At 44.3% G+C, this 26,658-nt stretch overlaps 1 protein-coding gene across 1 annotated transcript in view; it reads right to left on the bottom strand.

The window, feature by feature from the left end:
* CSMD1 (CUB and Sushi multiple domains 1) overlaps nt 1-26,658 on the bottom strand; it is a 1,951,187-nt gene that overhangs the window by 969,028 nt on the left and 955,501 nt on the right. Inside the window, exon 5 of the mRNA XM_045086171.1 lies at nt 18,977-19,184. Coding sequence (XP_044942106.1) covers nt 18,977-19,184 — 208 coding nt within the window. The remainder of the gene's footprint in view (nt 1-18,976; nt 19,185-26,658) is intronic.

The raw sequence follows: 26,658 nt of genomic DNA, 5'->3' as shown, positions 1-26,658 counted from the left end.
CCGCTCTTTCAGACTACAGTGTCATCTAAATTCATCTGGGATTACAATCCGTCAATAGTCACACCCTTCTTGGGCTACACGACCACATTCCACGTTCTACCGACCACAGGAAGTAATTCCCCCAAGAGGATCCAACCAAGACTATGGGTTCCCTGAAGACAAACTGTGTCTCATTTTTCTCTGGATATCCTGCCAGACCTGGCACAGCAGCCTAAAATAGAATGTGAAGAATAAACCTTGCTGAGATTTATTCTGCATTTTAAGGGTTGTGTGTTTGTGTGTGTGTGTTCTCTAAATTTTTTTGGATGACTTGAACTTGACTTAAAATTACATTGAGAGAAGCTCATAGGTAATTTGAGATTGAATTTCACCCTTCCCTGTTCAGAACATTAAATACTTCTATTCTTCTGGGCCTAGGTATCTAGTCCCAGGTTAAATTCCATTTTCAAATAGCACTACAACAAAACAAAAGAAAAAGAAACTTTGCTACTCTTCAGGGAAACTTGGAAATTTCCCTTTCTTTTCTTTTCTTTTTTAACTTCCCTTTTCTGCTAACGAGAGTGTGGTAAATTGCCTTTTTTTTTTTTTTTTGCTATAGATGCCTGGAAATTAAAAATTAAATATTAATTTTGGTCTCCGTGATTCTATTAATCTCCATTTATAGTTAATTAATTCTATCCTCCTGACTTTCATTTTCTATTTCATTATATTATTCTGCATGTGTTTTGTTCAACCAAGTCACTGGAAGGAATCTGTAAACACAGGTTATGAATAAATTTAATCAACAAAAGAACAGTGGCGGATCTCTGGATCCACGGCCTCACATAACGGCAACGAGAGCGCACATGGACATCTGAATGTTACTTGTTCATCTCACATTACAGCTTCCCCCAAAGATAAGGATGGTACCAGAACAAACGCTGAACTAGGCAGCTGTAAATGTGAATTTTTATGCCAACCAGCTCCATCCTCAAAGAACCGTTTATGGAGAAGCTCATGGGGAAAGCAACATGACTGGCCAGCTTTGCGCTCAAGAAAAGCTTCCCCTCTGGTGAAGAAACTGCTCCTCTCCAGCCCAACTAGCTTTACTGGGGAGACAAGTCCTGCCGCCTCGGACTGCGGGGGGCCCCGAGTCCCACTCGAGTGGGAAATCACGGCAGGGAGAGCTTCCGCCACCCCATAAACTTGCATCCCCCAGGATCCTGACTGTTCCACGTTTCTCTCTCTACATCGGGCTCTGTTTTCTGAGCACATATAATTTTTACCTCTCATTTATAAAATATTCATCATTCATGGATTTATTCACCTCATATTCTTTCTATCCACACTCTTGGAACCCACCTACCAATAAAGGCATTATTGCAAGAAACCCATGAATGTGTCTGTAAATTTAAATATTTCAATACACTCTTCAGTGCCCCATGCAACACACACACGCAAATTTGGCAAGGGGTTTGAAAAATAGAGCTCCTCCTAGGGACTAATGAATAGATTGAGTCATATTTGCGGGGAAGTAATTCGGATGAAAAGTCGTCCGCAACACTCACCCTCTCTGCTGCGGTATTGAAATTACTCTTGCCCAGCTGGTCTCTAATTACCACTAATTGAACACTCTGATATTGGTGTAAAAGATGGATCCCAAGTATATTACATGAGTGCATCGCAGTGCTAATGCTTTTAGGGAAAGCAGCTCCCCGTGTTGGAGGCATCCTTTATTTCCTGAGGTCTGGTCTGCTCCTGGTACCTTCTCAGAGCTGTCATTAGCTTTAATGAAAGGAACACAATATAGGAGCCACGAGTGGGTAGGGAACTAGTGTCATAATATGTATTTGATTGCTGGCCACAGGTTCCACTGTTTTTAAACTGCCTCCTGGAAGCTTGCTCTTTGCGATGATTAGGAGATGAGAAAGAGACAAAAAAATTTAAAAATAAATAAATAAAAAATAGTACGCAACACCTGGGCTCCAAGAAGTGTCTTCCAGATGTGCACAGCAGTCTCTGAACAACAGACAGTTACCGTGGATGGTTCGACTTCACCCATTCAAATACGGTGCCTTTGCCCCTCTGCAAATTTCAGTCCTCTGGTCAGTTCTAACGCACACTCAGACACAGGCACGGCACAATCCCAACACCTCCTAGGAGGTTTTAGGCCAGAGACTTTCAGACAACTTCATTCCTGGGAGCAGACAGTAATGTGTTCTAATGGGTCTGTATATGGCATCCGAGGTGCTGGCCACACATTATTTCATTCTGACTGCCCCACAAGATGCGATGGGAATGCTGATAGAGTTATAAGGAGGCGCAGCACAGCAGGAAAGGCTAATGGGAAAGTGAGCAGGAAACGTGCTCACCCCATTTGTACTTAACTCACAGGGCAGGTTGTGTCTTCTGGACTGAATGTGTGCTCCCCAATTCCTATGCAGATGCCTTAATGCCAAAGGGGTGCTATCTGGTGGTGGAGCCTTTGGGAGGTGACAGAGCTTATGGGGGGGGGGGGACATCCTCATGGGCTCCCCGTCCTTCGAAGAAGGAGAGATGAAGCTTCTCACCACCCCTCCCCCGAGGGTGGACATGGGGAGAAAGGAGAGGCCTCTGCGGGCCAGGAGGAGGGATCTAACGGGAACCTCAATGGCCCACACCCTGATCTTGGGCCTGCAGGCTCCAGAAGCGTGAGGAATTTCTGCTGTGTATAAGCCTCCCGGTCTATGGCTCTTTGTCATAGCAGCCTGAGCAGACGGAGAGCCTGCGGAAACGGAGCTCCCTGCGAGGGCTGTCTGTAGCACCGGCGCTCACGACCCCCCAGTAAACACGCGGCGCACTCCGAGAAGACCGTTTGCTCCAGGGATGGACCGCTGTCCTCAGCCGCAGCCCCAACGGCAGGGCCGGGCGAGTGGTCCCCAGGGAGTTTAGGCTGTGTGTCATCCCAGGAACACCTCAACTCTTCTCACCCGCGGGCCCAGCAAAGCCTCACCGGCCCGTCCCAGGGGCTTACTTTTCTCCACTGTCTCCTTTCTACAGTTTCCTAAGTAGAAAATGGGTTTCATCGTCCGCTGCTGCTCTCCAGTCCAAGTCCACGGAGCATTTTCTCACGTATGATGGGACGTCCACCTGCTTAAGGATCGCACGCGTTCTGCATATCATAAAGGGTCGGCCTGGTGCGGACAGAGGTAGCGGGAACAGTGAGTCCTCGGGGCCCCTGGGCACATTTCAATGCTGTCTCAGGTCCCAGCCGAAGTGCTCCGGGAAGACGGCTGCCGCGCGCTCCGGCACGTCACATTATGTGTCTTACGTGCGATGCGTCCCTCACAGCCCAATGCAGTCTCCCACCTTCTGGTCAGAGGAACTCTGGCATCTGAGACCACGGCTAAGACATCTGTGGCCCGACTTTCCATCCATGGGCCCTGCTTCCCTCTGCCTGGGGATGGCTTTGCCATCTGGGATTGTGGGTTCACTGTCGGCTTTTCTGTCCCACACTCTGACGGCAACAGGTCCCCTTCAGCTCAAGGCCCTTTGCTGGTTACTCCCCAGGATACCTTCCTTCCACTCAGTTAATGCTAATGCTCTCTGGTTGCCCACCCCCATCAAAATTAACTAGCTTCTGCTTGTTTTTTTCCAAATCTGAATAATTTGGTAGCTTCTATTCTCCCTCGATTTTCCCCCTCAAAGGAATGTGCGACAAGGCATGACGGCGTGGCAAGTCGCAGTCGTGTCCAGTGCAGGCGGGCTTCTCACAAGGACTGAGGCCGTAGCTCCTGACCCCACATACTCCTGACCCCACGGCCTCCCGGCTGACTTCTCACGGCCCCATGGGCCCCCAGCTGGCTGGTTTCTCCTCAAGTCCTTTCAGGTTTTCAGGTGTTGGGAGTCCTCGGAGGTTGAAACTCCCACAACTGCTCCAAAGTGTCTCTGCCTTTTCTCTCAGGTTTTCCCATAAAAGACCCCACCTCGCCTCTCACAGGGGTCCACAGGACCACGCACACCCAGGGCCCTCACTGCCCAACTGCCATGTGCAAACCTTCTCTTCTCCACAGTCACACCCCCCAAGTGGATGCTTCTCTCCTTTCACTGTTCAAGCGACACAATTCACTGAGAGCTCAGGAGACCATCAGGGACCCGTGAACACGATGCCCTCTCTGCACAGGTACTCTAAGAATCTAGAGTCCACAAAGTGTCCCCAGTGGAGAAAATGCAACCTTCTTTACCTAAATCTTTCAAAGCAACTTTCCACGACAGAGGACTACAATGTTACATTTTAAATTTGGTAAATTAGACAAGCAATGTCCCCCTCAAATTGCCTTCCAGGATTTCCATACCACAATGTCTTTGATTTGCAGAGTCCCCTAAATAAAGACGATCTGGGGATGAGTGGCTGAGTGTCATACACTCATAAGACGTGCAGCAAAGGACCTCTGAGCCCACACCCATGCCCTTGACAAAGACGGGCAGAGCAGGAGTCCCCAGAGCCTTGTTCTTCAGCGGGCCAGCCAGTTGCTGCACACTGAGTACAGATACTCTGGTTTTACCTGCAGCCCCTTGACTATAAAGCTAATGAAAGTTAACTGTGATCTGTGCTGAAGTCTGAGTACTCAGATTTCAATCCTGAATCTGCCTTTATGGGCTGGGTGAGGCTTTGCGATTTACACAATGTCTCCATGTTTTAGCTTCCTCCTCTGCAAAATAGGGATCATGACTTCTCACGCATCGAGGGTAGTGGAGAGAACGAAGCGCGCCAAGATATGGGAAGCCCTTACAACAACGCTTGGCGCACAGACTCAATGAACAGACTTCACCCTTTTTATTACTATTGCTATTACTAAATACTCTGTAATGAGCAGAGTACTGATTCACCAAAAAGTACTTGCATGTCATTTAGATGTGGTATGTCCACTGAGAAGTGCACCTGCCATTAACAAGTACTGTTTTAAAGAAGGACTATATTAAGGGCAGCAAGGTGCTCTCCAGGGAGGTCAGAGCCCAGGACACGATACTGGGATGTCTCTCAAGTTCCCAGGAGGGAAGGTAATGCATAGGAACTGGGTGAGGGAGAAGCTGATGCTAGCAGACCAGAGAGAGAGGAAGGGGAAGAAGCCGGACGGTCACAGAGGCAGCGGAGCCAGTAACCACCATCACGACAGCTCTCCTCGTGCCACGTCCAGAGCCGGGCTACCAGCATCCTTAACATCCATGACCCACATGGTGAAACAATACCCCCAGATCAGGGGCAAGCTTGATTTCAACCGCCAGATTGATGTTCTCGCTACAATTTCACACATGCACCCAGTGAACGGAGCCAAATTCTGATCTCCTGCCAAAGAGAAAATGGAGACTATGGATGAGTCGTTGTTTTCCAATGTGGAAGGTCCCATTTCAAAGCAGTTAGTATCTTTGGTGATCAGATGATACAGCTAGATAAAGAGATCCATTAATACAGGTTTCTATAATGGAGTATGACATTAAACAATGACTAGGTCACTCTGAATTCTGGGACTTACAAGTATGATATTTTGATTTTCCACTAGATACATTAAGGGAAAAAAAATAGCTAATAGTTTGATTTTTCAGTTAACATAGGAAAAGATATAGCCAGAGTTTGATTTGAACAAACTGTCAATCTTTTCTCAAAAATCCCAGCACTTTCTTGGCTCCGGGCTCAGTGGGGTAGTATACAAACGCACCTGTATGTGTGCGGGCGAGAACGGACAGAAGCGTTGGGCCGGGGGGCAAGGCAGACAGGGGAGCGGGGAAGACGCCCACAAGGAAGAGAAAGCCTGAATGTGTACAAAATTATATTCTCTCTCTCTCTCTCAGCTTGTAGTTTAATTCAGGGAAAGCTGATAAAAATAACACAAATTAGAATGTGGTGATGATGGGGGAGAAGTGGAATATCCAGATACAGAAATACAAGCTGATCCCACAGGGTTGCTCTGACCAGTTTTTGATGACTACATCCATGTTCTCAGCTTTCAGAACACGGCCGCTTTGATGGTTCTCAGGTGTGACCCGTATGAAAAATTACACCATAGACCGTGTGCTGCTCCAGACTCCGGGATGTGGCGTGATGGATGTGGATGGAGCCTTCCTTGTCCCTTCCCACAGCTGGTGGCAAATTAGAAGGTACCAAAGAAGCACTGATGTGTTATAAATTAAAGTCCCATTTTATGCTTTAGGATATTCCCCTATCGTCAACAAGGCACATTTGCTGAGAATAAATGGTTTTTTAAGCAGGCCTATCTGTTTCCATTCATTAGGATTACATATTATACTGTTTCTCTTTTTTATTAGAAAGCAAATATATGCAAAACTACCTTCTTGTTGGGTCTAACACAGACACACACACACACACACACATACACACACACACATTCACACATGCTTTTGAACAGAATCACGGCTTAAAACCTGTTCATTAGCAATACGTCAACAGCTGAAGAAAATGCGCACATAATTCTATTTACTTGGTTGCTCTTCTTTTGAACAGTAACGGTTTCCCTGTGTTGACTAGTGGCCATGTTCTAGTATCTGAAGCTCTGAGGGAACAGTTTGGCGACCCAAAATGGTTGTCATTGGCATGTGGATTATTTTAGGGTGATTACATTTTAAAGATTTTATTTATTTAAAAGAGAGAGAGATCATGAGCGGGCAGGTAGTTGGGGGAGAAGTTGCAGACTCTGCACTGAGCAGGGAGCCCAACATGGGGCTTAATCCCAGGACCCTGAGATCATGACCTGAGCTGAAGGCAGAGGCTTAACCCACTGAGCCCCCCAGGGGCCCCTCTATCCTCTCTCTGTCCCTCTGTTTCTGTATGGCCCAACAAACATCTGTTTAACAAACTTTTAATGACTCTTTCCATCCCTCCTGTGATTGCACTTTTTCCCTTTGAAGCCCCAGGCCCTTAACCTCTCTCCTTAGTCTGGAATGAAATATACATCTTATTACGCCTCCTTTTGGAATCTCCTGGATTTATGTGGATTCATCATACTTATGTAATCAAATTTTATTTTCTCCTATTATTCCGTCTCATGTCAATTTATTTCTAAGACCAGCCAGAAGAATGTTGAAGGGTAGAGAAAAAATATTCCTCCCCAACAAAGTTCTTCACAACACTAATCTATACACTCATAAGAGCTGCACAAGGTAGATGCTAGCATTCTTACCACAAACAATTTCCAAATGTTAAGAGTTTTCCCTGGGTCTGTTGGGCCACTAAATAATTTTTCCTTTCAATTTTATCATGCTTTCCTGCTTTGAACATTTCAAATCCCTCTGCATTAACTGGATGATATATATATTTTTTTCTTTTTACAAATCTAGCCTAAAATTTCCTCTTGTTATATCTTACTCGAGGTTAATGTAGGCTTTCACCCTGGCTCATGGCTCTTTCTTAAGGCTCTGATTCTTCTCCTACTTCCTTGTACAAAGCCCACCCTGAAGGCCAGGATTGCACTGCTGGGAGCTATAAGCTGAAATGAACATGGGCCCTCAGCTCATTTGGGACCCACTGCCTTAAAAGACCTTCCAAGAGCATTTCCATTTTAAACCAGGCAAGTACTCTGTGTTGGCAGGAGGATGAGGGGTGAGCAGAGGAAGGGCAGCCAAATCCTCCATAACTGATCCCTTCTAGCTATGAGCACCAAGCTTTCAGCATGCACCATGCACAGGGTTCTGAAAAGTGCCATTCCCTCAAACTTTTCCAGAGCGCCTATCAAAATGGACATTCTTGGACATACCCACACATCCCCAGTGAAACTTCACAGCTACGAGTCCTGGACATCTGGACTGTTAACAAGTCCTAAGCATAAGCTGAACGTTGAAATAGTTCTGCACAGTCATTTGCCAAGTCCAGCATCTGACTCTCCTGGCTCCCAATAGTGCCATCTCTTCCCTTGGTCTTTCTGATTCTATAACCACAGAGTCTGATAAATTCTACATGTTCTGGTCACAGACATTTATAACTGTTTATTATCTTTACTTTCTTCTTTTTCAATTCATGCAACTTGTCAAAATCATCTTCATTTTCCTGAAGCGTTATTTTCCTTCTGCCAGCAGCGTTTAGGAACACAAAGAACATTTTATCGACCAAAAAATAGAGCTTGCCATCAAAAATGAAGTTATTTGGTTTTGTTCCATCAAAAACAATGGGTTTCTTTCTTTCCTATCACCTAAATATGTCTTGTGCTTCTCACATGTGTACTTTTTACAAATACCCACATCCATTTTCTATCCAGACCCTTTCTACTCTACATGGGTACATGTCAAATACCAACTTCTCTGTGAAATAATCTTTGATGACCTCGCTAGGGGACTGCTGCTCTATCCTCAAGCTCTGACAACATCTCGTTACCTCTAGTGCTGTTTTGTCATTTTTCATACACAGCGTGATGATCGCTAATGGATAAAGTTTATCAGGCACCTCTGTACTAGTTACAGTGTTAGATCCTGACCTATATTTTAACCTTCACCCAGCAAGATGAGTATCATTAGCCTCATTTTATGGTCAGGAAACAAGAACTGGGAGTCTGAACAACTAACCGAAATCACCCAACTCCAAGGGAAAGGGCAAAATGGTTAACCTATCGCCTATCTTCATCCAAGGCCAGATCCCTTTTGATGGGAGGTGCTCAGCTATTAAGGGTTACTAAGGCTTTCCTGGCAGCACAGAAGAGAAGCCTCTAGACAGAGGAAATGGACTGAAGCCATAGTGAAGGGAAACAGTACGCTGAATCAAGTCACTCGCAGCTTAAGTGCACAATGCAAGGTAAATGCCTACAGAGGTCAGGTCAGGCCGGTGTCTGTACCGCAGCGAGAGGCACAGCCTTATTCAGACCTTACTCAAATCCTTCATGTTAACCTACACCCTTCCATAAAGAGAGGCTTCATGGTCGAATACATTTGGCGAATGCAGTGTCCTCTACCTGATCTTCAAGTCACAATGACCAGGAAGAGATCAAGAGCAGAAATCTGAGAAGCTATTATCCAGAGGAGACAGCCATGACCCACCCCCCACACCAAGTCTGCTGCGCCATTATCCACAACAGCCAAGACAAGCTAAGTGTGCATCAACAGAGGAGTGGATTAAAAAAAAAAAATGTGGTTTATGTGCACAATGGAATATTATCCAGCCTTGAAAAAGAAGGAAATCCTGCCATTTACAGCAAAAGGAATGGCCCTTGAGGGCATGATGGTTATGTAATATGTCAGGCAGAGAAAGACAATATATGTAAAATCTAAACAAAACAGAACACAAGGTTGAACAGGCAGAGACAGAATGGTAGTTTCCGGGGGTGAGGGAAGTAGGGAGATGTTGGTCAAAGGATACACAGTTTTGGTGACATGATGAGTAAGTTCTGAGGATATAGTATACAATGAAATCTATGCCGCACCTGAAATTTCACTCGTTGTGACTCTACTTCTCTTAGTGTCAACTGTGCATTGTTCACACACTCTACACCCTAGTTACTTTTCTGGTCCACAGAACAGCATCATCTACATCAATGGGAGCTTGGTACAAAGTAAGAATCTCACCTACCCCAAATCTACTGAGTCACAATCTATATTTTGAGAAGATTCCAGGAGATTCCGGCACATGTTGAAATTTGAGAAGCACTAGACCCACTCCTATCACAGTCTCTGGCACATGCTAGGCACTCAAACAGTATTTGCCAAATGGAAGCATCTCACTGTGGTATGAATTCTATGGTTCTCACATTTTGTGTTTTACTAAGTTGTATCCCAGGCAATATCTGATCCAGACACATATATCGGTGGGATTTCCAAGAAATTGATATCCCTGAATAGTAAAAAAAAAAAAAAAATTATTTACTATGGTCAAATACATTGCCAAAGTCAAAGAGGGGTTAGCATTTTGGTTCTAACTTTTTTTTGAAAGGATTATCATTACTGTGACTTTTAGTATCACAGACATTCATAGCAAAGAGAAGACACAGGTTCTAAAAGTCCATCACAGAGAAAAGAGCGATTTTCTAATTTAAAACATTTGGAACTTACTTCATAAAAATAGTCTTTTTTAAATGAAGAATATGTTAGAAACTACCCTGTTTTTAGAAAAACAACGACAATAAGATTTTCACTTCTGAAGACTGTTGCTGTGATCTAAGGTAGAAACCTGAACTTTTGAGGACGGGTATTTTCTTGGAGCAACAGACAGGCCGTTAATTACAGAAATCCGTCTGCCGTAGGCATGGTTCTGAGGGCTTCACAAACATTCCCTCATCGGCTCCATTTGCCAAGCGTCCGAGAGCCTGTCATGATCATTTCCATCTTACAGACAGGGATGTGGGATTGCAGAGAGCCAATCTGCTCTAGGTCATCAAGCTCAGGAAGTGGCGAGATCAGGACCAGAGCCTGAGTCTGATTTACAAGGAGACATGAATCCTCAGTCTTGGTGACTCTTAATCTCACAAAACAAACTGAGGGTTGCTGGGGGGAGGGGGTTGCGAGAAGGGGGGTGGGGTTATGGACATTGGGGAGGGTATGTGCTTTGGTAAGTGCTGTGAAGTGTGTAAACCTAGTAATTCACAGACCTGTACCCCTGGGGCTAATAATACATTATATGTTTATAAAAAAATTTAAAAAAATTTGAAAAATTGTTGCTATAATTCCCTAAAGGGTTTCAAATCAGAGTAACTTGGATGCTTTTACTTATTAAAGTCAAAAGATGGGAAATGTTAACATTTCCGGCAACTGCTCATTGAAAGGGTTATCAGGCTGGCATTGCAAGTATCTGTAGGAGGACTCCTGACCAGTAAAAAGGTCACACTTGTTGGAGAAGTACTGGATTGAACAAAATTACCTTATTCTCCTAACCAGTCCTCCATGAAATTATACAGACTCGATTTTAAGAAGAGAAAAATTAGATATTCAGGGTTTTGAGAGAAACTGTAAAGGGAGATATCCAAATGTAGAGTTGGAACACCATGAGGTATAAACTGACCGAGCTGGGTGAGTCACTCAAAGTCTGCAAGGATTTTCGGAGAGTAAGTCGAACAGAATGGGCACAATGGCCCTGTGAAAGGAAGTGTGCTTTTAAAACGCACATTTATTTATTTGAAAACATTAATTTAATTGTGCTGCTTTGGTTTCCTAGACAAAAGACTGCATGCAGAAAGACAGACTTGTGACTACAAAAAAAACATGTATTTTGTGAAATGAATGCAAACCTCTAGAGGGCAAAGTTTTCCCCTTACCTTTGACATAAACGATTCATAGGAAATGTATTTTTCAATAAAATGAGGTCACGTGGTTGGGGTTTCCCATGAGGAAAGTCATATTAGGACAAAGTCACGGGTTCTGTGATGTGGTATGGGCCCTGATTGGGACACAGAAACACACTCTGGGACTCTTCCCAGGCTCATGATCCATTTTCCCAATGGCTTCCAGCTTCAGGGAAGAGAGAGGTTTTATTTTTCTCATTTTTGTTATCCCTTAGTCTGGTCATGGTGCATGCGGTCCTAGGAGAGAATACTGCCTTTATCCATGACTCCCGCCCATTCAATAAACTATGTAAACTTTCTGCATTCAAAATATTAACTAAAATGGGTGATTTTTTTAACTTCCTCAATCTTCGTCTTCTGAAAATCTGTATCCTGTCCTCAGCCACCGTGAAAGCTACCAAAGACAGACTAAGAGGACGATCCTTCAGATGGGTGAAGCGATAGCCAAGGCAGACCTAATTCTGGACAGAGAAGTGGCGAGTGGGTGCGTGATGGATGTGTTACTCGTCGGAGGGGAGTGCACGGCTTGGAACCCCTCACGGCCAGCGCATGTGTCTGCTCCTGAATCCCGGCCCCCCCGCTGGAGGACTGAAATTAAGGCAGGAGCTTCCTACGGCCCCATCAGAAAGCGCCTCCTGCTTTTCTCCTCATGGTGGACCCCAGCGTCCAAGACCCCTGAGCGCTGCCTGCAGACGGCGCATCTCAGGGAAGTGGGAGGAGGCCACTGCCTGGAACCTGTGCAAACACAGCCTGCCGGCTTTGCTCAGCTTGTAGGCCGGCAGCGGTATTTCCAAAGACTCCGTTCCTGCTCAAGTATCCAGGGCAGCTGGCTGCGGATGGCGGGGATGGAGTGAAAATGGGTTTCCCCAGAGGCTTTGTGGAGGGAGCTCCCCCAGGCTCCGGAAAGATACATATCATTTGGATGACACGGGCAGAAGAATATCATGATCAAGTTAGGAATTCTTCATTTTGTGCAACTGCTGCTATCAAATATATTTTCCTTTATGACCCGTTTGAGTTTCTGGATGACGGTGACATGGCTCGGTAGGGTGTGAGCTGGACTTTACGCCCCCCCCCCCCCGTGCTGCCAATTAAGGAATCAAAGAGAAGCCTTCATATGTAGACTGCCGGGCCCTATCTTTCGGATAACTTCAGACCTGTCATTTAGGTCACATGTTACAAGCCTTATTAATATCCAGAATTATATTTATACCCAAAAGTATATATAACAGGTAAGTACAATAAGACATATTTATTTATTTATTACCTGGCTATAGCTATATACTTAATAACACACACAAAAATGAACCTTCAGCAGCATATTTCGTGGTGACCAAGCACAAAGTAACAGGGCCAGCAGTGGACTTGAAGCGGCCTCGCAGTTCCCTTGTGCTCCACAGAGATGCGCTGGTCTGGGAGAAGAGGCATACCGCTTTTATCTCCCTGGCTCAGAGTCAGTAAGAAGTACCACCTTGACATATCTAAATAAAGGGGGAAATATGGCCTGGGACTCTCTCTGCTTAAATCCCCACCCCCGCCCCCAACAGGGGTATGGGAAGATACTGAACGCCACTGGGCTTGGTTTCTCTCAGCTCTAAAATGGAGATGGTAGTGACTCTGAGTGACTTCTGTTTGCACTTGCAAATAATCAGTGCAGATTATCATTCTGTGCAGTACTTATAAAAGTACATTATTCAAATACATTTTTATAAACGTATTTTGATTAGAAAAAGGTTTAGGAAGAAGACTAAAGTGATCACATGTTATTTATGTCCTTAGACTCCTAGCCAGTGTGTAGAAGATCAAGAAAAGAAGAAATTCATATTATATGTATGTGTGTGTGTATGTATGTTTGTGTATACATACACACACATATGTGGATTTCTGTGTATTGTGTTTGTGTGTGTAGATACGCATATATACACAAATATATGTTCATATGTATACATATATACACACACAAACACAATACACAGAAATCCACATATATATCTGTGTATGCACACGATATTTGTTTCTTATTTATGTTATGCTGGCTTCCATAAAAATGCTCAAGTGTATATATTACAATATCTTTGTAGAACAGGATTCCTGAATTTAACTTTAAAATGCAAAACACGAGACAAACCCAGTTATTTCAACAGGCTATAATGGGGCATTGCTCTGTAGTCTCCGTCTTCCTAAAGGATGCCATGGACTTTCCAAAATAATGTTAGGAGCGTGAATTGTTGACATGCAGGAGGTCAAGGTCATGGAAACAGTCACAGGTTGGAGGAAGCAGGAGAGGCAGCGCTCAGTGCCAGGTAGCTCCTGGGCCGACTCCAAGAGCAGAACCAGGGCACTGGCGGGATGGCCGGAAGAACTCAGATCGGTTCTGTACATCAGTTATACCTTGTACCAGAATGAATTTCTTATAATTATACTAGGGTTTTGTAAGACGTTAGTGTCGGAGGAGGCTGGCTCAGGGTATGCTACAACCCTCTGAGTTAGCTGTACAAATGCTCTGTGAAATGATTTCAAAATGAACAGTTAAAAAAACAAAATAAGGAGAGAGGGGAAGGGTCCTTCCTTTTCTTCTACCTTGGGCAAGGGAGTGCAAAGTGCCTTCCAGAACATGTCACTCTGTGTAGCCTCCATAATCCTGCTCATTAGCAATTAAATATGCACCAAGTCACTTCTCAATTAAATGACAAGTTGGATAAACATTGTAGGTGTTAATTGACCCTTCTAGGGTTCTTTGAAGCTCACTCAGCATCTCCAGTGTCTTTGAAGTTCTGTTTTGGCTTCGGCAAGTCACTGATTAGACTGATTTAATGGTGAGATTATGCGTTGTTAATGGGAACAAAATAAAGTGCAGTTACGAAACTTTTTTGGGTTCCCTCAAGACTAGTCTTGCACAAATCAGATAGGCAATAGGGTAGAGATACACCAGTTAGTGAATAATTGGACCGAAACCTTAAAAGAATCCTAAAGTAACAGATGTTTTAGTGATAGAATGAGGCAGGTCTAACCCAAAGCAGCCCAGAAACAGCCTCGCCTTATCTCCGAGGACACCTTCCAGGGGAGGAGATCCCACAAACTGGTCCAGTGCTGGGACTCCGTCAGGGGGGAGGCCATCCACGGGGCACTCTAAGCACTACATTAATTGAATGTGGATTTGTGCGCTGGTGCGGGATTTCCATGTGGACGTGTGTAACCTGAGCACATGGGCCAGGGACACAGATATGTGCTAGCGAGAAACAGGGATGTGTTTGGAGAGGCAGTCTGCAGGATGCAGGACGCAGGGGTGGGGCGTGGCGGCACGCAGGCCAGGACGCAGGGGTGGGGCGTGGCGGCACGCAGGCCAGGACGCAGGGGTGGGGCGTGGCGGTCTGCAGGATGCAGGACGCAGGGGTGGGGCGTGGCGGCACGCAGGCCAGGACGCAGGGGTGGGGCGTGGCGGCACGCAGGCCAGGACGCAGGGGTGGGGCGTGGCGGCACGCAGGCCAGGACGCAGGGGTGGGGCGTGGCGGTCTGCAGGATGCAGGACGCAGGGGTGGGGCGTGGCGGCACGCAGGCCAGGACGCAGGGGTGGGGCGTGGCGGTCTGCAGGATGCAGGACGCAGGGGTGGGGCGTGGCGGCACGCAGGCCAGGCTGCACGTGCTGCGGCAAGGCTCGAAATACACACAAAGGCACATGGGTTTTATTTTGACGTCCTGTGGCTCAGCCATTGCAGATTCTGGAGGAACGGATGCGTTTCGGGTTTGGGGATGCTCCTTACATGGGTTTACTCTTCTTTCCTTCCTTCCCTTCTCCCCCTCACACGCTCTACCTGTCACACGTGGGGACGCATAAATTCCTCTCATGACACGCGAGCCTCCTTGAAAGATAGTAAAGGCTCCCTTAGTTGTGCCCTGGCAAGACGATCTGTGCCTAGCCCCTTTGACCACCACGTCCTAATTTAGAAACCACCGTAGGTTAACTCAGAAATAAAATCCATTTTCTTTCCTCTTGGTATTTCCAGAGTTAGGAGCTATACGCTATGCCATCGAATCACTTCAGAAAGAAAGAATACTTGGCAAGCTTCCCTGCTAACCACGTTTGTAATTGCAAGAAAAATCATAATTACTAGACCATGTTGCAAAGAGAATTAGAAATGGCAGCTCTCTGATAAAATAGGATATTGATAAAAAATGAGCCTGTATACGATTAGACTCTGACTAGTAAAAATAAAAATAATAATAATGATGATGATGATGATGATAATCAGGCTTGTCTAACATATGTACAGTGGATTAGGTTTGACTCCCACACCCTCCACATTTAATATATGAATAATCGTGGCCTGTGACATCATTCACCACATTTAGACTGCTCCAAGGTAGCCATGGCAACCCTTACATAAAACACAGCTGAGTTGGTAATTTCACTCCAAATTCAATGAAAATAAGGCTAATCCTATTATTGTTCTTAACCATTTCCCAAGCAGCTTCTACTGAGAGTGCCCTTGCTGGTAATTTATGTCTTTTAAAAACAGATGATTGGAAAATCGTATGTGTCGGTGCGCGGTACGCTCAGCCTTCCACGCTGACCGACTGTCTCGGCTCCGTGACCCTGCGCTCGAGAGGGGCACACACACCTGCACACACACACACTGTCCTTGGGATCTTCCTTCAATGGTAGAGATAATACATCTTCTAAATATGCCAGTCTGAACCATTAAACATTTCAGAGACTCTCAGTCTAAAATTATAGTAAAATAATAGTCTTTTTTTGGGATAAGCCATATTATGCATTTTGTATCAATCTTAAAAGGGGACTTCAAGTGGCTCTTCTGTATTCCTAATGTGTTCCTCTGTTTCAGTAGTGCTTCAGGAAACCCACGTTCTCCTCTGTAGCCTCCACTGACGAGTAACTGAGAGATGAGAGCTCTGCTGAAGAGTGGTCCCAAGGCCATGTCAGGATAGTCCGTTTATAGTTATGATCAACGCCCAATGTCACCCCAGTACGTTCTGTCTGCACCGACCCTCTACTGATGCAGCACGAGCGTGCACTTGCCTCTCAGCTGGTTCTTGTCCCCTGTGGTAGTAACCTGTTCAAGCCTTTAGGATACAACCCAAGGTCCTGACATAGAGAAAAGGTAATTCTGCAAAACAGCACCGAGTCCAGACCCACATCGTCCCATTACGGGGGCTGCAGTGGAGTGAGAAGGAAATGTAACTTGGAGTCAGAGGGCTTGAGCTTGAGCTCTGTTCTCAGCTCCTCCATCCGTCAAAGCTAGAGAACACTAACAAGTACCCCCAGGACTTTCCTGCCAAGCCACTAGGACAACACAAATCATCATATGAATACAGTTACGAATGCAACTCTAACAGCAGCCCTGAGAGAAAGAGCACGTTGAGCCAACAGGCCACCCCATTTGTTGGACCAGAAGGAACACAGACTGGGTCTAAGTTCCCACCAAGAACTTTCCCAACGACTGCCGATGTTTTATTTATTTATTTGTCCCCGATTTGTACACAGATCATCAATCTTGGTGCCCTGGCAAATACCTCGCTATATTTCAGAGAGCTGGAAAATGCTTTCTAGCCCGAATCCAGACACCAAAAGATGGGCCAATCTCCTGGCCGCCACACCAATTCTCACTCTGACAACGACTTGGAATTGTTGCTCCCGGGCTCCGCAGGAATCAGTGGCCCCATCTGACATTTCAGACAGAATTCAATTTTCGTTCCCCTCTGACCCCATCCGCACACACTTTTCTGAGTCTGATATTGAAGTGGCTGGGACAAGTAGCGGGGAACGCAGAGAGAGGGACGAGAGAGTGTGAGAGAAATCGGAAGGGATAAGCAAAGAAGAAATGAGCGACAAGTCACAACCCTCCAGCTCCTGCCGCCATCTTTTATGAAAACAAATGAAACGAACGCTTTTGCCTCTCAGTCACAGTGTGTTTGCAGGAGCCAGAAGCCCTTTTGGAGAGTTGTGCCTCCTTCTGATTTCACACGCCCTATTTTTATTTCAGACCTCGGTATGGACATCTGCACCTTCACGTTTCCTCCCTTACATAAACGAGGTCTGTTTGGCAACAGCCGTCCCAACCATGGGTTCTAAAATCATTGTCCGAGATGCCTCACTCTTCTCCTCTCTGTCCTGACCTCACACCTTAGCAGCAAGATGGGTGGTCCCTGCCCACGATCTCTAGACTCTCTCATAAATAAGACCTTTCCCACTAATCATATAGTTTCTGAGAATCACTCACCATATGTTTTATATTGCAATGAATTTCTGAAAAGCAAAACAAGGCAATTTTAAATGCTTAAATCACTGAATCTCTTATAATGATGGATGGAGAATATGGAATTAATAGATATTTAACGAATGAGCTCAAAAGTTGATTTAATAGTCCCTTTATGCCATTTAAACCATCATGTGATCTGTCCAAGGTCATAAGGCAGAATTTGGCCAAGCTTGGAGGAGAACCCAGGGAAGCCAGCTTTAGGTTCCCAACTTGTTTCCACTAACGCTGATGTTACACAAAGTGAGTCAGATACGATCAACACATTCTTAAGCAGTTAAAACTGTGGAACACAAAACAAACAACAGGTAACTTGTTCAGCTTTAGAGTATCGTTTCAGATGACTCAAATGTAAACAAAGCTCAGAGAGGCTGTGACTGTTTTTCTCTTGAGGGAATGTCTAATATAATCACGGCATAACTCAAGTACGGAAAGTGTTTCTTTCATCCATTAATATGAACCTCTGCTGTGGGCCTTGAGCCTCAGAAAGTAAATTTCCATTTCAATAACTGGTTTAAAACAGATGGTCTAATTTTATAACATGTTTCATGGTTGATGGTTTTTCATACTTTAACCTTTATCCTGAAAAAGCAGACTTTGACCCATCAAAATATTCACAGTCACTCAATTCATATTCTCCTCTACCAAAGCATGTACGGCCAACATCTCCTCTGAATTACACCCCCATTGAAATACCCATATATTCAAGTTGGCTCACCACTCAAGATCTGAAGTAGAGAATTAATTGAATTTTTAAGATACTAAGGAATGAAATAATTAAAGCCAATTCAATAACAAATAACTGAATTTGAGACATAAAGTCTTCAAACATCTATTCTCTGAATTTCCCCTCTTCCACTGCATTTACGAGCACAACTAATGCGGTTCGTGCAACCCAGTCCTGGACCTAAATCCACTGTAATTGGTTAGACTCACTTTTCTTCTGTGTCCACTAGCACACACGCCAGAGAAGTGATCCTCAGTCGACTAATTTTATATCTCTGTCGGATCACTATTTATGGTTTGCCTCTGACCCTCCCAGGTGCAGCGTCTTCAGGACGGAAAATTAATATGCTCTCCTCTGTCTGCGGCGGAGCAGACACACGATTGGTAACATGACATTTCCAAATGACCATCATCTAAAAATATCTGCTTACATTGACTCAGCTCCAGAACAAACCCCAAAAACCCGACTTAGCTTACTTAGTTGCCATCTCTGGAATGCTTTACAAGAGTCCCAAATGAGGGCATGTTAAGTACATGCCCATGTGCAGATAACGTCTCCAGCTCCAAAGACGAGCCCAAAGACATCTTGGATACTTTGAGATCAGTTACAATATAGATGACCTTGGTCCAAATAGCAAAGCAAGAAAAGAACCACTTACGTTTGCCAATGAATGTCCAAAGAAAGCCATCTTATAAAGCCTCGTGTTGGATCTGGGTAAAAGACTTTTCTTCCCCAGAACTTACCATATGGATGGGGCTTCTGTTCCACTGATCTCTAAGAAGTCGTATCCTTCCTCTAGTTGAAAGTCGGTGAAGACTAAGGCGATGGTGTCCCCTGGCTCGGCCAGGATGGTCCAGGTGCAGTCAGCGTTGTTCCCATATTCCGAGGGGAAGTGGGGGCTGGAGATGGTGCTGCTGGTTCCCCGCAGGGTCCCTCCACAGGCCCCCTCAGCTGGCAGGGGAAGAAAGAAACAGGAAATCAGGCCTCCAGACAAGCCCATACACAAGTACGTCTACATAGTATCCCTCATGATCAGCTACCAATGCTTTCTGAACTCACAATGGATACTCTTACTATGACAAAGGTTTCTTCTGATTTATTAATTTAGCTTTATGGGAAAACTTTTAAAAATCTAAACAATTACACTGCACTAATAACTGAATTTTCACTATAGAAGAGAATAAAATCATGGCTTTTCTAATATCTGCACTGTATATTGCCACACACCGGGTATTCGCAGACAGCTTAACAAAATTTTCAAAGATTTCCTCTGACTCATAGAGATGGAGATAAATCAGAAACATCTTGAGATTTAAAAGTATGGGGATAGGGGCGCCTGGGTGGCTCAGAGGATTAAAACCTCTGCCTTTGGCTCAGGGTGATCTCAGGGTCCTGGGATCAAGTCCCTCATCAGGCTCTCTGCTCAGCAGGGAGCCTGCGTCTCCCTCTCTTGCCTGCCTCTCTGCCTACTTGTGACCTCTGTCTGTCAAATAAATAAATAAAAGCTCTTAAAATAATAAATATAAGTAAGGAGGTAATTCGGAAACATTTTCAGATTTGAATGCATGCAACCATCTTTTATTAATTCACTAATACGTGGCTTTGAAAATACAGTGCTCTTAAAAGTAGTCATCACTCTTATTTTTCCCTATAGAGTTTGGAATGTGTATTTGGTTTTGAATTTCAGATAAATTCTTAACTCATATGATAACAGAGACGTATCAATTCATAAAAACCTTCTGAGTAAGAAAGAGTTGCATAAAAAAACCTTAAAGTGGAATAACTTGGAAAGTGGCAAGTAGAAGATCAGGGATGACAAAACGCATTTAAGATATAAATAAGTACTGAAATGTGCATTGGAGGAGAAAAAGTTTTGGAAACGTGCAAAGTTTCCCATAGAGTAAAATGTACAGGCTATTGAGTTCATATCCTCTATCACACAATGCTATGTACATAGGAAACTGTAACCCAGGGTAAATAAGTATTTGTAAAATACTTATTTTAAAACCTGTCCGTGGGTATCTTTCTTTCTTCCCTCGCCTCCTTCCTTTTCTCCCCATTGGATAATTTCTACCCTAAGAGCATAATTAACACTTATGGGTGTTGGTGCTGTAGGAGGAGCGATGCATAAAGTCAGCACACCGGCTTGAGAGAATTTGCCTTTAGTAACTTGTGTGACTGGACAACCTCAAGGGGAACAGATATTTAATTTGCTGCTAATAAAACAACAGAGCATGCAAACATATTATTCGCTCACCTATACTGACATCTCTACAGTCATATAGTGATATAGCTTTTCATATATGGGCATATCATAGATACACATATGATCATTAATAACATAGTGCAATTCTATTTGATACATTGGCTTTATTTCTCTAATTGCATCATATGCTGAAAATGGAAATAAAGAGAAAATTACCTCAATATAATGCAAAAGAGTCATAGCACTCCTATTAGAAAGATAAATCATAAATGAGTGAACTTAAAAGTTATCAAATCCAGCACTGTGACTGACTGGTGGAATGAAAGGCATGAATTTACCTATGGCCCCTGAGATTGCATAAATGCTTTGTAATTCAACTTGGTAGCGAACAGCCCCCCTTCCAAAGGAGAGAGGGAAAAACTCTTATCAAATGATACTGGGTTTTTGAAATGGTATCCTAAGCTCTGAAGCACTGTTTATGATTTAAAAGATGTTCAGGGCTGCCTGGGTGGCCCAGTCCTCAAGTCTCTGCCTTCAGCTCAGGTCATGATCCCGGGGTCCTGGGATCAAGCCCCACATCGGGCTCCTGACTCAGCGGGGAGCCTGCATTTCTATCTCCCTCTGCCTGCTGTTCCCCCCGCTTGTGTGCTCCTGCTCTTGCTTTCTCTGTCAGATGAATAAATTTTAAAAAATTCTAAAAAAAAAAAAAAAAAAGTCTTTCAAAGAGGTGTATTTATACATATCGCCTAATAGAAATACAGAAGGAGAGTGATAGAAAGAAGCGTGCTGGTGTCCTGTGGGAAGGTAGGTTGGCAACGTTCCCCAGACAGAGGTGATACTGCACCGGTCCGACAAGAGCGCGTGCAGGCAGCACCAACCAGCAGCTGTGGGTGTCCGCGGTCGCTCTACAGCCCGGCTCCGGAGTAGCCCTCTAACTCCCTCCCTCTAGTTGTTTGCCTGCTGGAAAGTCTGATGACCTGTGCAAAGGGCCTACGAAGCTGGGGTGACACGGTTGCACGAGGGCCTCCAGGAAGTGGGTATATATGAGCTGCCATGGGGATATTTTAACATTTCAACGGCTGATGGAGCTGTGTTGGAGCCTCCCAGTGGAGAGGAGCCCAGTCACACGACCTTCCCGCTCAGGGACGCATCCTTCCTCCGTGGTCTCATTCTTGATGCAATGAGCCTCAAAGCTTAGACGGGGGTATGTAGACATTGCTAGCACCCACGGTGATGGCTGGGGCACAGCACGGAGGACCACATGGCCAGGAGCTGGGCGTGAGGGCTACACCCGCTCCTAAGTAAGCAGAAGAACTTAGTACTTCTCCAGTTCCAGAGGAGATGGCCGGGTCCGTTACGGGAGTGAACAAGTGGTACATCTGTATGGCGACTTTGCTGGAAATAGGAGGAGATGATACAAGGAAGACGAAGAATAGAAAATGGAAATAAAGAGAAAAAAATTAAAGAAATCGGCCGAGATAAAAACATATATATTTGTCCTAAACCTGCAATCACCATTGTGTTTTCTCTGATAGACATTTTAATGCCCGCAGGATAGCTTAAAATGTACGACCGTTAAAATCACGTCAGCCTAAATACACGTAGGATGTTAGGATTTCTTAATGCGGCACTTCCCATGAACTGTTACAAAATTCTGTGTAGATTATCGGATAGAAATCTTGGCGAGTTCAGAATTAAGCACATAAAACAAAAAATATTTCATGACACTCACTGACTAAAAACTTAAACCACAGAAAGCTCTCTTTACTACAGAGTATGGTAGAAACCTATTTGTGTATGTTTATCTGTGTGTGGAGGAATATTTAAAAGCAATTGCAATGGCACCTCAAATGTTTCTCCAACAGAATATTTTATTTCTTTATTTTCTTTCCTCTTTTTGTAACAATTTTTTTTCTAAACTAACATTTTACTCATCTGTACACATAAAAGCATTTAAGGAAGAGTAACATATCGAACATAAAAAGAAATAGTTTTATTATTAGATTTATAAAAATCTATCAGTAGAATGATGTACAGATAAAACAACTGAGTAACCATCTTCCAAAGTATATTTGGCCTTAGAAAATTTAATTTTAATTCATTAATTTTGGAAATCATATTAATTGTGAACTTGCAGTACAGCTGCAAGAGATATTAAATTGCCTTCTTCTAACATATCACTTAATGATAAAGGCTTTGTTAAGTAGAAATGGGAGCCTCTCTCTTAATGCAGCCTGTTATGAGGACCCAAATACACAGGAGGATTCGGGATATGATAAAATGACCATCATCAGTGGTGGGAGAAAAGTGTATTAACAAAGTGACTAGGAAAAGAGAAATTTGAAAAATCATTTAGAACAGCCTCATAGAAAATACATAGAAAAATTAAAATGTTTAGAGTATAAAATAATAGGTAAAAGAGCAGAATACACTGTATTATCAAATAATGTATTAACTAAACAAATTATGCTATTAAAACAAAAGAAACATTACTATAAATGAACCTACCTATATAAATAAATTGTTTTCAAAATAAATCTAAAAAATAAAATTCAAAATAAAAAACAAGATGATGAAAAATATTTACAACATAACAAAGGGTGTCATTTATACTTACTCGACTCACATTTTTAAGAACAACTGATTAAAAAAAGATTGTAGATGGCAATTTTAGTAAGAATGAATGTCGGGAAGAAATCCTAAACACAGACAAAGTTCAGCCTCTCGTTATCAGACACTAACATTAAAACAATGGGGGCGCCTGGGTGGCTCAGTGGGTTAAGCCTCTGCCTTCGGCTCAGGTCATGATCCCAGGGTCCTGGGATCGAGTCCCGCATCGGGCTCTCTGCTCAGCGGGGAGTCTGCTTCCTCCTCTCTCTCTCTGCCTGTCTCTCTGCCTACTTGTGATCTCTCTCTGTCAAATAAATAAATAAAATCTTCAAAAAAAATTAAAACAATGGTGAATACTTAGTTTTAAAGTACATTTTTTAAAAAAGGGAAATATCTAAGGTAAAACTGACACCATCCTTTGCTCCTGCATATGGGTAAGTGCACTGACGTGAAGCTGTCGGGCAATCTGATGACAGACCTGAGGGATGACGCACAGGCTGTTCGTGTCTCAGGCAAGTTACTCAACTTGGGGTCTTACACATATTGAATACACTTTAGGTGCCCTCTTGATTTTCCATATTCAGTCCTTTCCTTTATCTGGAGCATTTATTGCATCTTTTCAATACGTCTGAGAAAAATTATTGTTGCTATTCCTATCTTGCGTTTGTCAAAAGAAAGATTCTGGCTGTTTGTGAAAAACACACAGCTGGAAAATGTTAAAAAAGTCATGAAGTATCAGTAAGATCAACTGCGTGGCATTAAAATGAATCAGTATAAACATTATTGCAAATCATTACAAACACAAGTTCTGCTTTACATCAGAGCAAAACAAATTGGCCAGTATTGAGGTGTCTGTGCAGCAACACTTTAACAGCACTTTCCAGGGACACCAGGGTGGCTCCGTCAGTCACACAATCCTTCTTGGTTTCCACTCAGGTCATGACCTGATCTCAGGGTCATGCCATCAGCTGGAGTCAGGCTCTGTGCTCGTGGTGGCAGGGGGCGGGGTGTCTGCTTAGGATTCTCTCTTTCCTTCTCCCTTTGCCCCACTGCCCACTCGTGCACTCATGCTCTAAATAAATCTTTACAAAAATAAAAAATAATCACTTCCCGGCCTCACTTCCTATTTATTACCTGTCCCTGCTTCCTGAATCACCTCCCAATTAAATTGGTTGCTCCTGAGTCTGGACCCCAGAGTCTGTGCTCATGGGACATGGGCCAAAAAAGTATAGGTGTGACGGTGAATTTGATGTTCGACTTGTTTGGGCCACAGGAGCCCGGATACTCAGCGGGGCGTTGCTCCAGGGAGATGCGTAGGAGAGCTTCCAGAAGACTTGACCATCTGAATTTGCAGGTACAGTAAAGCAGATGGGTCTGTGCCGTGTGGGCCTCACCCCATCCCTTAAAGATCTGAAGCACAAAAGGCTGAGGACGGGAGAAGAGGCCCTCTGCCAGCACGTCCAGGAGCTGACACATCCACGTGTCCTGCCTTCCGGCTTGGATTCTGGCTGGAACGTACCCCCACTGGGCTCTCCCACAACTCCCGCTAGACACAGTCTCCGCAGTGGCATCAGCACATTCCTCACAATAAATCTCTCTATGTTCCTCAAAGTCTCAAACTAAATCTCAAAAGCTTGTATCATATTACATTTACTTTTGTTTCCTACTATCTATTACTAAAAAGTGCCCCAAAATTACATGAAAGGAAATTGGACTTTCCTAGAGAAACGGCTGTTGTCTTCATGAAGCCTGAGGGGGAGGCAGTCATTGATCTGTGATCTTTCCACTGTGCTAGGACAGTAGCACACTGAGTCACCTCAGCCTGTCTTACGGCCTCAGGACGGACTCGACTGTAGCTCAGGACCTCCTTGTGGACTGCGTTTTGTTGTGATCCGTAGCGGGAGAGCATCGCAGAGCGGCAGCCTGGTGGGTCCGGAGTCTCAGAGACACTCTCCATGGAACGGCTCCAAGAAACGCGCGGAGACACGGCATCACACATCCCTGTCCTGGTGTTTAATGACACGACCAGTTTCCGAGGGAAACATCTGAAAATCTGAGCTAGCCACCACTGCAGGAATATTGGCGCATAATGCCTCTCCAGGCATCCCCTCGGGAAGGATCCAGGAATGAAGACGGCTCTAGGAGGAGAGCCCTGCATGGGACCATGAAAGCTATCTCCCGTGAAAGCCCTCGCCATTTTTAAATTCTCACTGAGAGAGGACACGGTCATGGCTTCTCCACCTCGCCACTGTGGATACGCTGGGCCACATCATTCTTTGTCCAGACACGATGCCCCGCGCATTGTGGCACACCCGTAAGCATCCTAGTCTCTGCCCTTGAAGTGCCAGAAACATCCCCAGTTGTGCTGACCAAAACTGTCTGCAGACATTGCCAAATGTTCTTTGCGGGACAAAATCGTCCCTCACTGAGAACCATTTACTTAGATGAATGTAATTAGTGCTCTTTTCAGTGGTACTATATAGAACAGGAAAAATTAAATAGGACAAATCAAAGCCATTAAAATGCTATGGAGTGTTCTTTCCGTGAGTCAAAATTAAAAACCGATCAGCACGTGGCTTACTTGAAGGCATTAAAATACAGGGGAAACATACATGGCATTCGCCCTTAAATAGTCTGCTTACATATAATAATTTTAAAGAATTAGTGTGGGTACAATAGTATTTGAAAATGGTCTCATTTTGATACATATCACATAGATTTTTCTCACATAAATTTTTCTCACAAGGAATAACCTAAGAATGTAAACTTAATTAGGAATAATTCTCTAAACTAAACTATTTTATCTCTAGAAAAACCAAAATAATCAATAGCAGTATAGTAGATTTATTGTCCTTGTTTTCATGTATCTTCAACCTTAGGGTTAGTATTTTGATGGACAGTATGTGTGTGACATAGGTACCTTACTTCTTTTATATGACAAATTATATTTTTCAAATATAATTGATCTTTGAGAGATCTTTGATCTCTCAAAAGGAGAGATCACTAGTCACACACAAAAAAACTTAGAGCCACCGACTTTTGGAATCATCTCTCATCACCATTTACACACTTACGCACGTGGACACAGACACACTCACACGCGCACACGCAGCGGTCCTCGGTACCAACCCCTCTTCTAGCCGCCACCCTTTCTCAGTCATCTGTTCCACCCAAACCAGCCAGATGGATTCTTTTAAAATCTAACTTTCACCTTAACATTACCTGCTCAAAACCATCACACTCCCGTGACCACTCGGAATCAAATCTACGTGGTATGTGATCCGATTCCCGTGCCCACCCCACCTGCCGGTGCCCCTCTGTCCCTTGCCTTTGCTTCACTCTGTTCTAGCGAGGCGGCCTCCTGGGGCGGAGCCATGCTTCTAACCCAGAGTCTTTGCTCCCCTTGCCCCTGCCTGAGACAGGTGTCCCCCTCCTGGGCCCCGTTCTCCGACTCCTGAAGGTAAACCAGCACCCACTTCTGGTCACTCCCGTCTCCTCTCCCTGCTCTGGCTTACTTGTTAGCACTTGGCTAAGTGCAAAGCATTGGCCCATAAGCTATATGGGCTTATCTTTGGACTGGTGTCCCTGGTTCTAGAAGGCAGCCTGAAA

The sequence above is a fragment of the Mustela putorius genome, unplaced genomic scaffold, assembly GCF_011764305.1.
Source record: "Mustela putorius furo isolate JIRA1106 unplaced genomic scaffold, ASM1176430v1.1 tig00000905_pilon_pilon_pilon, whole genome shotgun sequence".
NCBI classification, from domain to species: Eukaryota; Metazoa; Chordata; class Mammalia; order Carnivora; family Mustelidae; genus Mustela; species Mustela putorius.
This window is presented reverse-complemented; position numbering and strand designations above follow the sequence as displayed.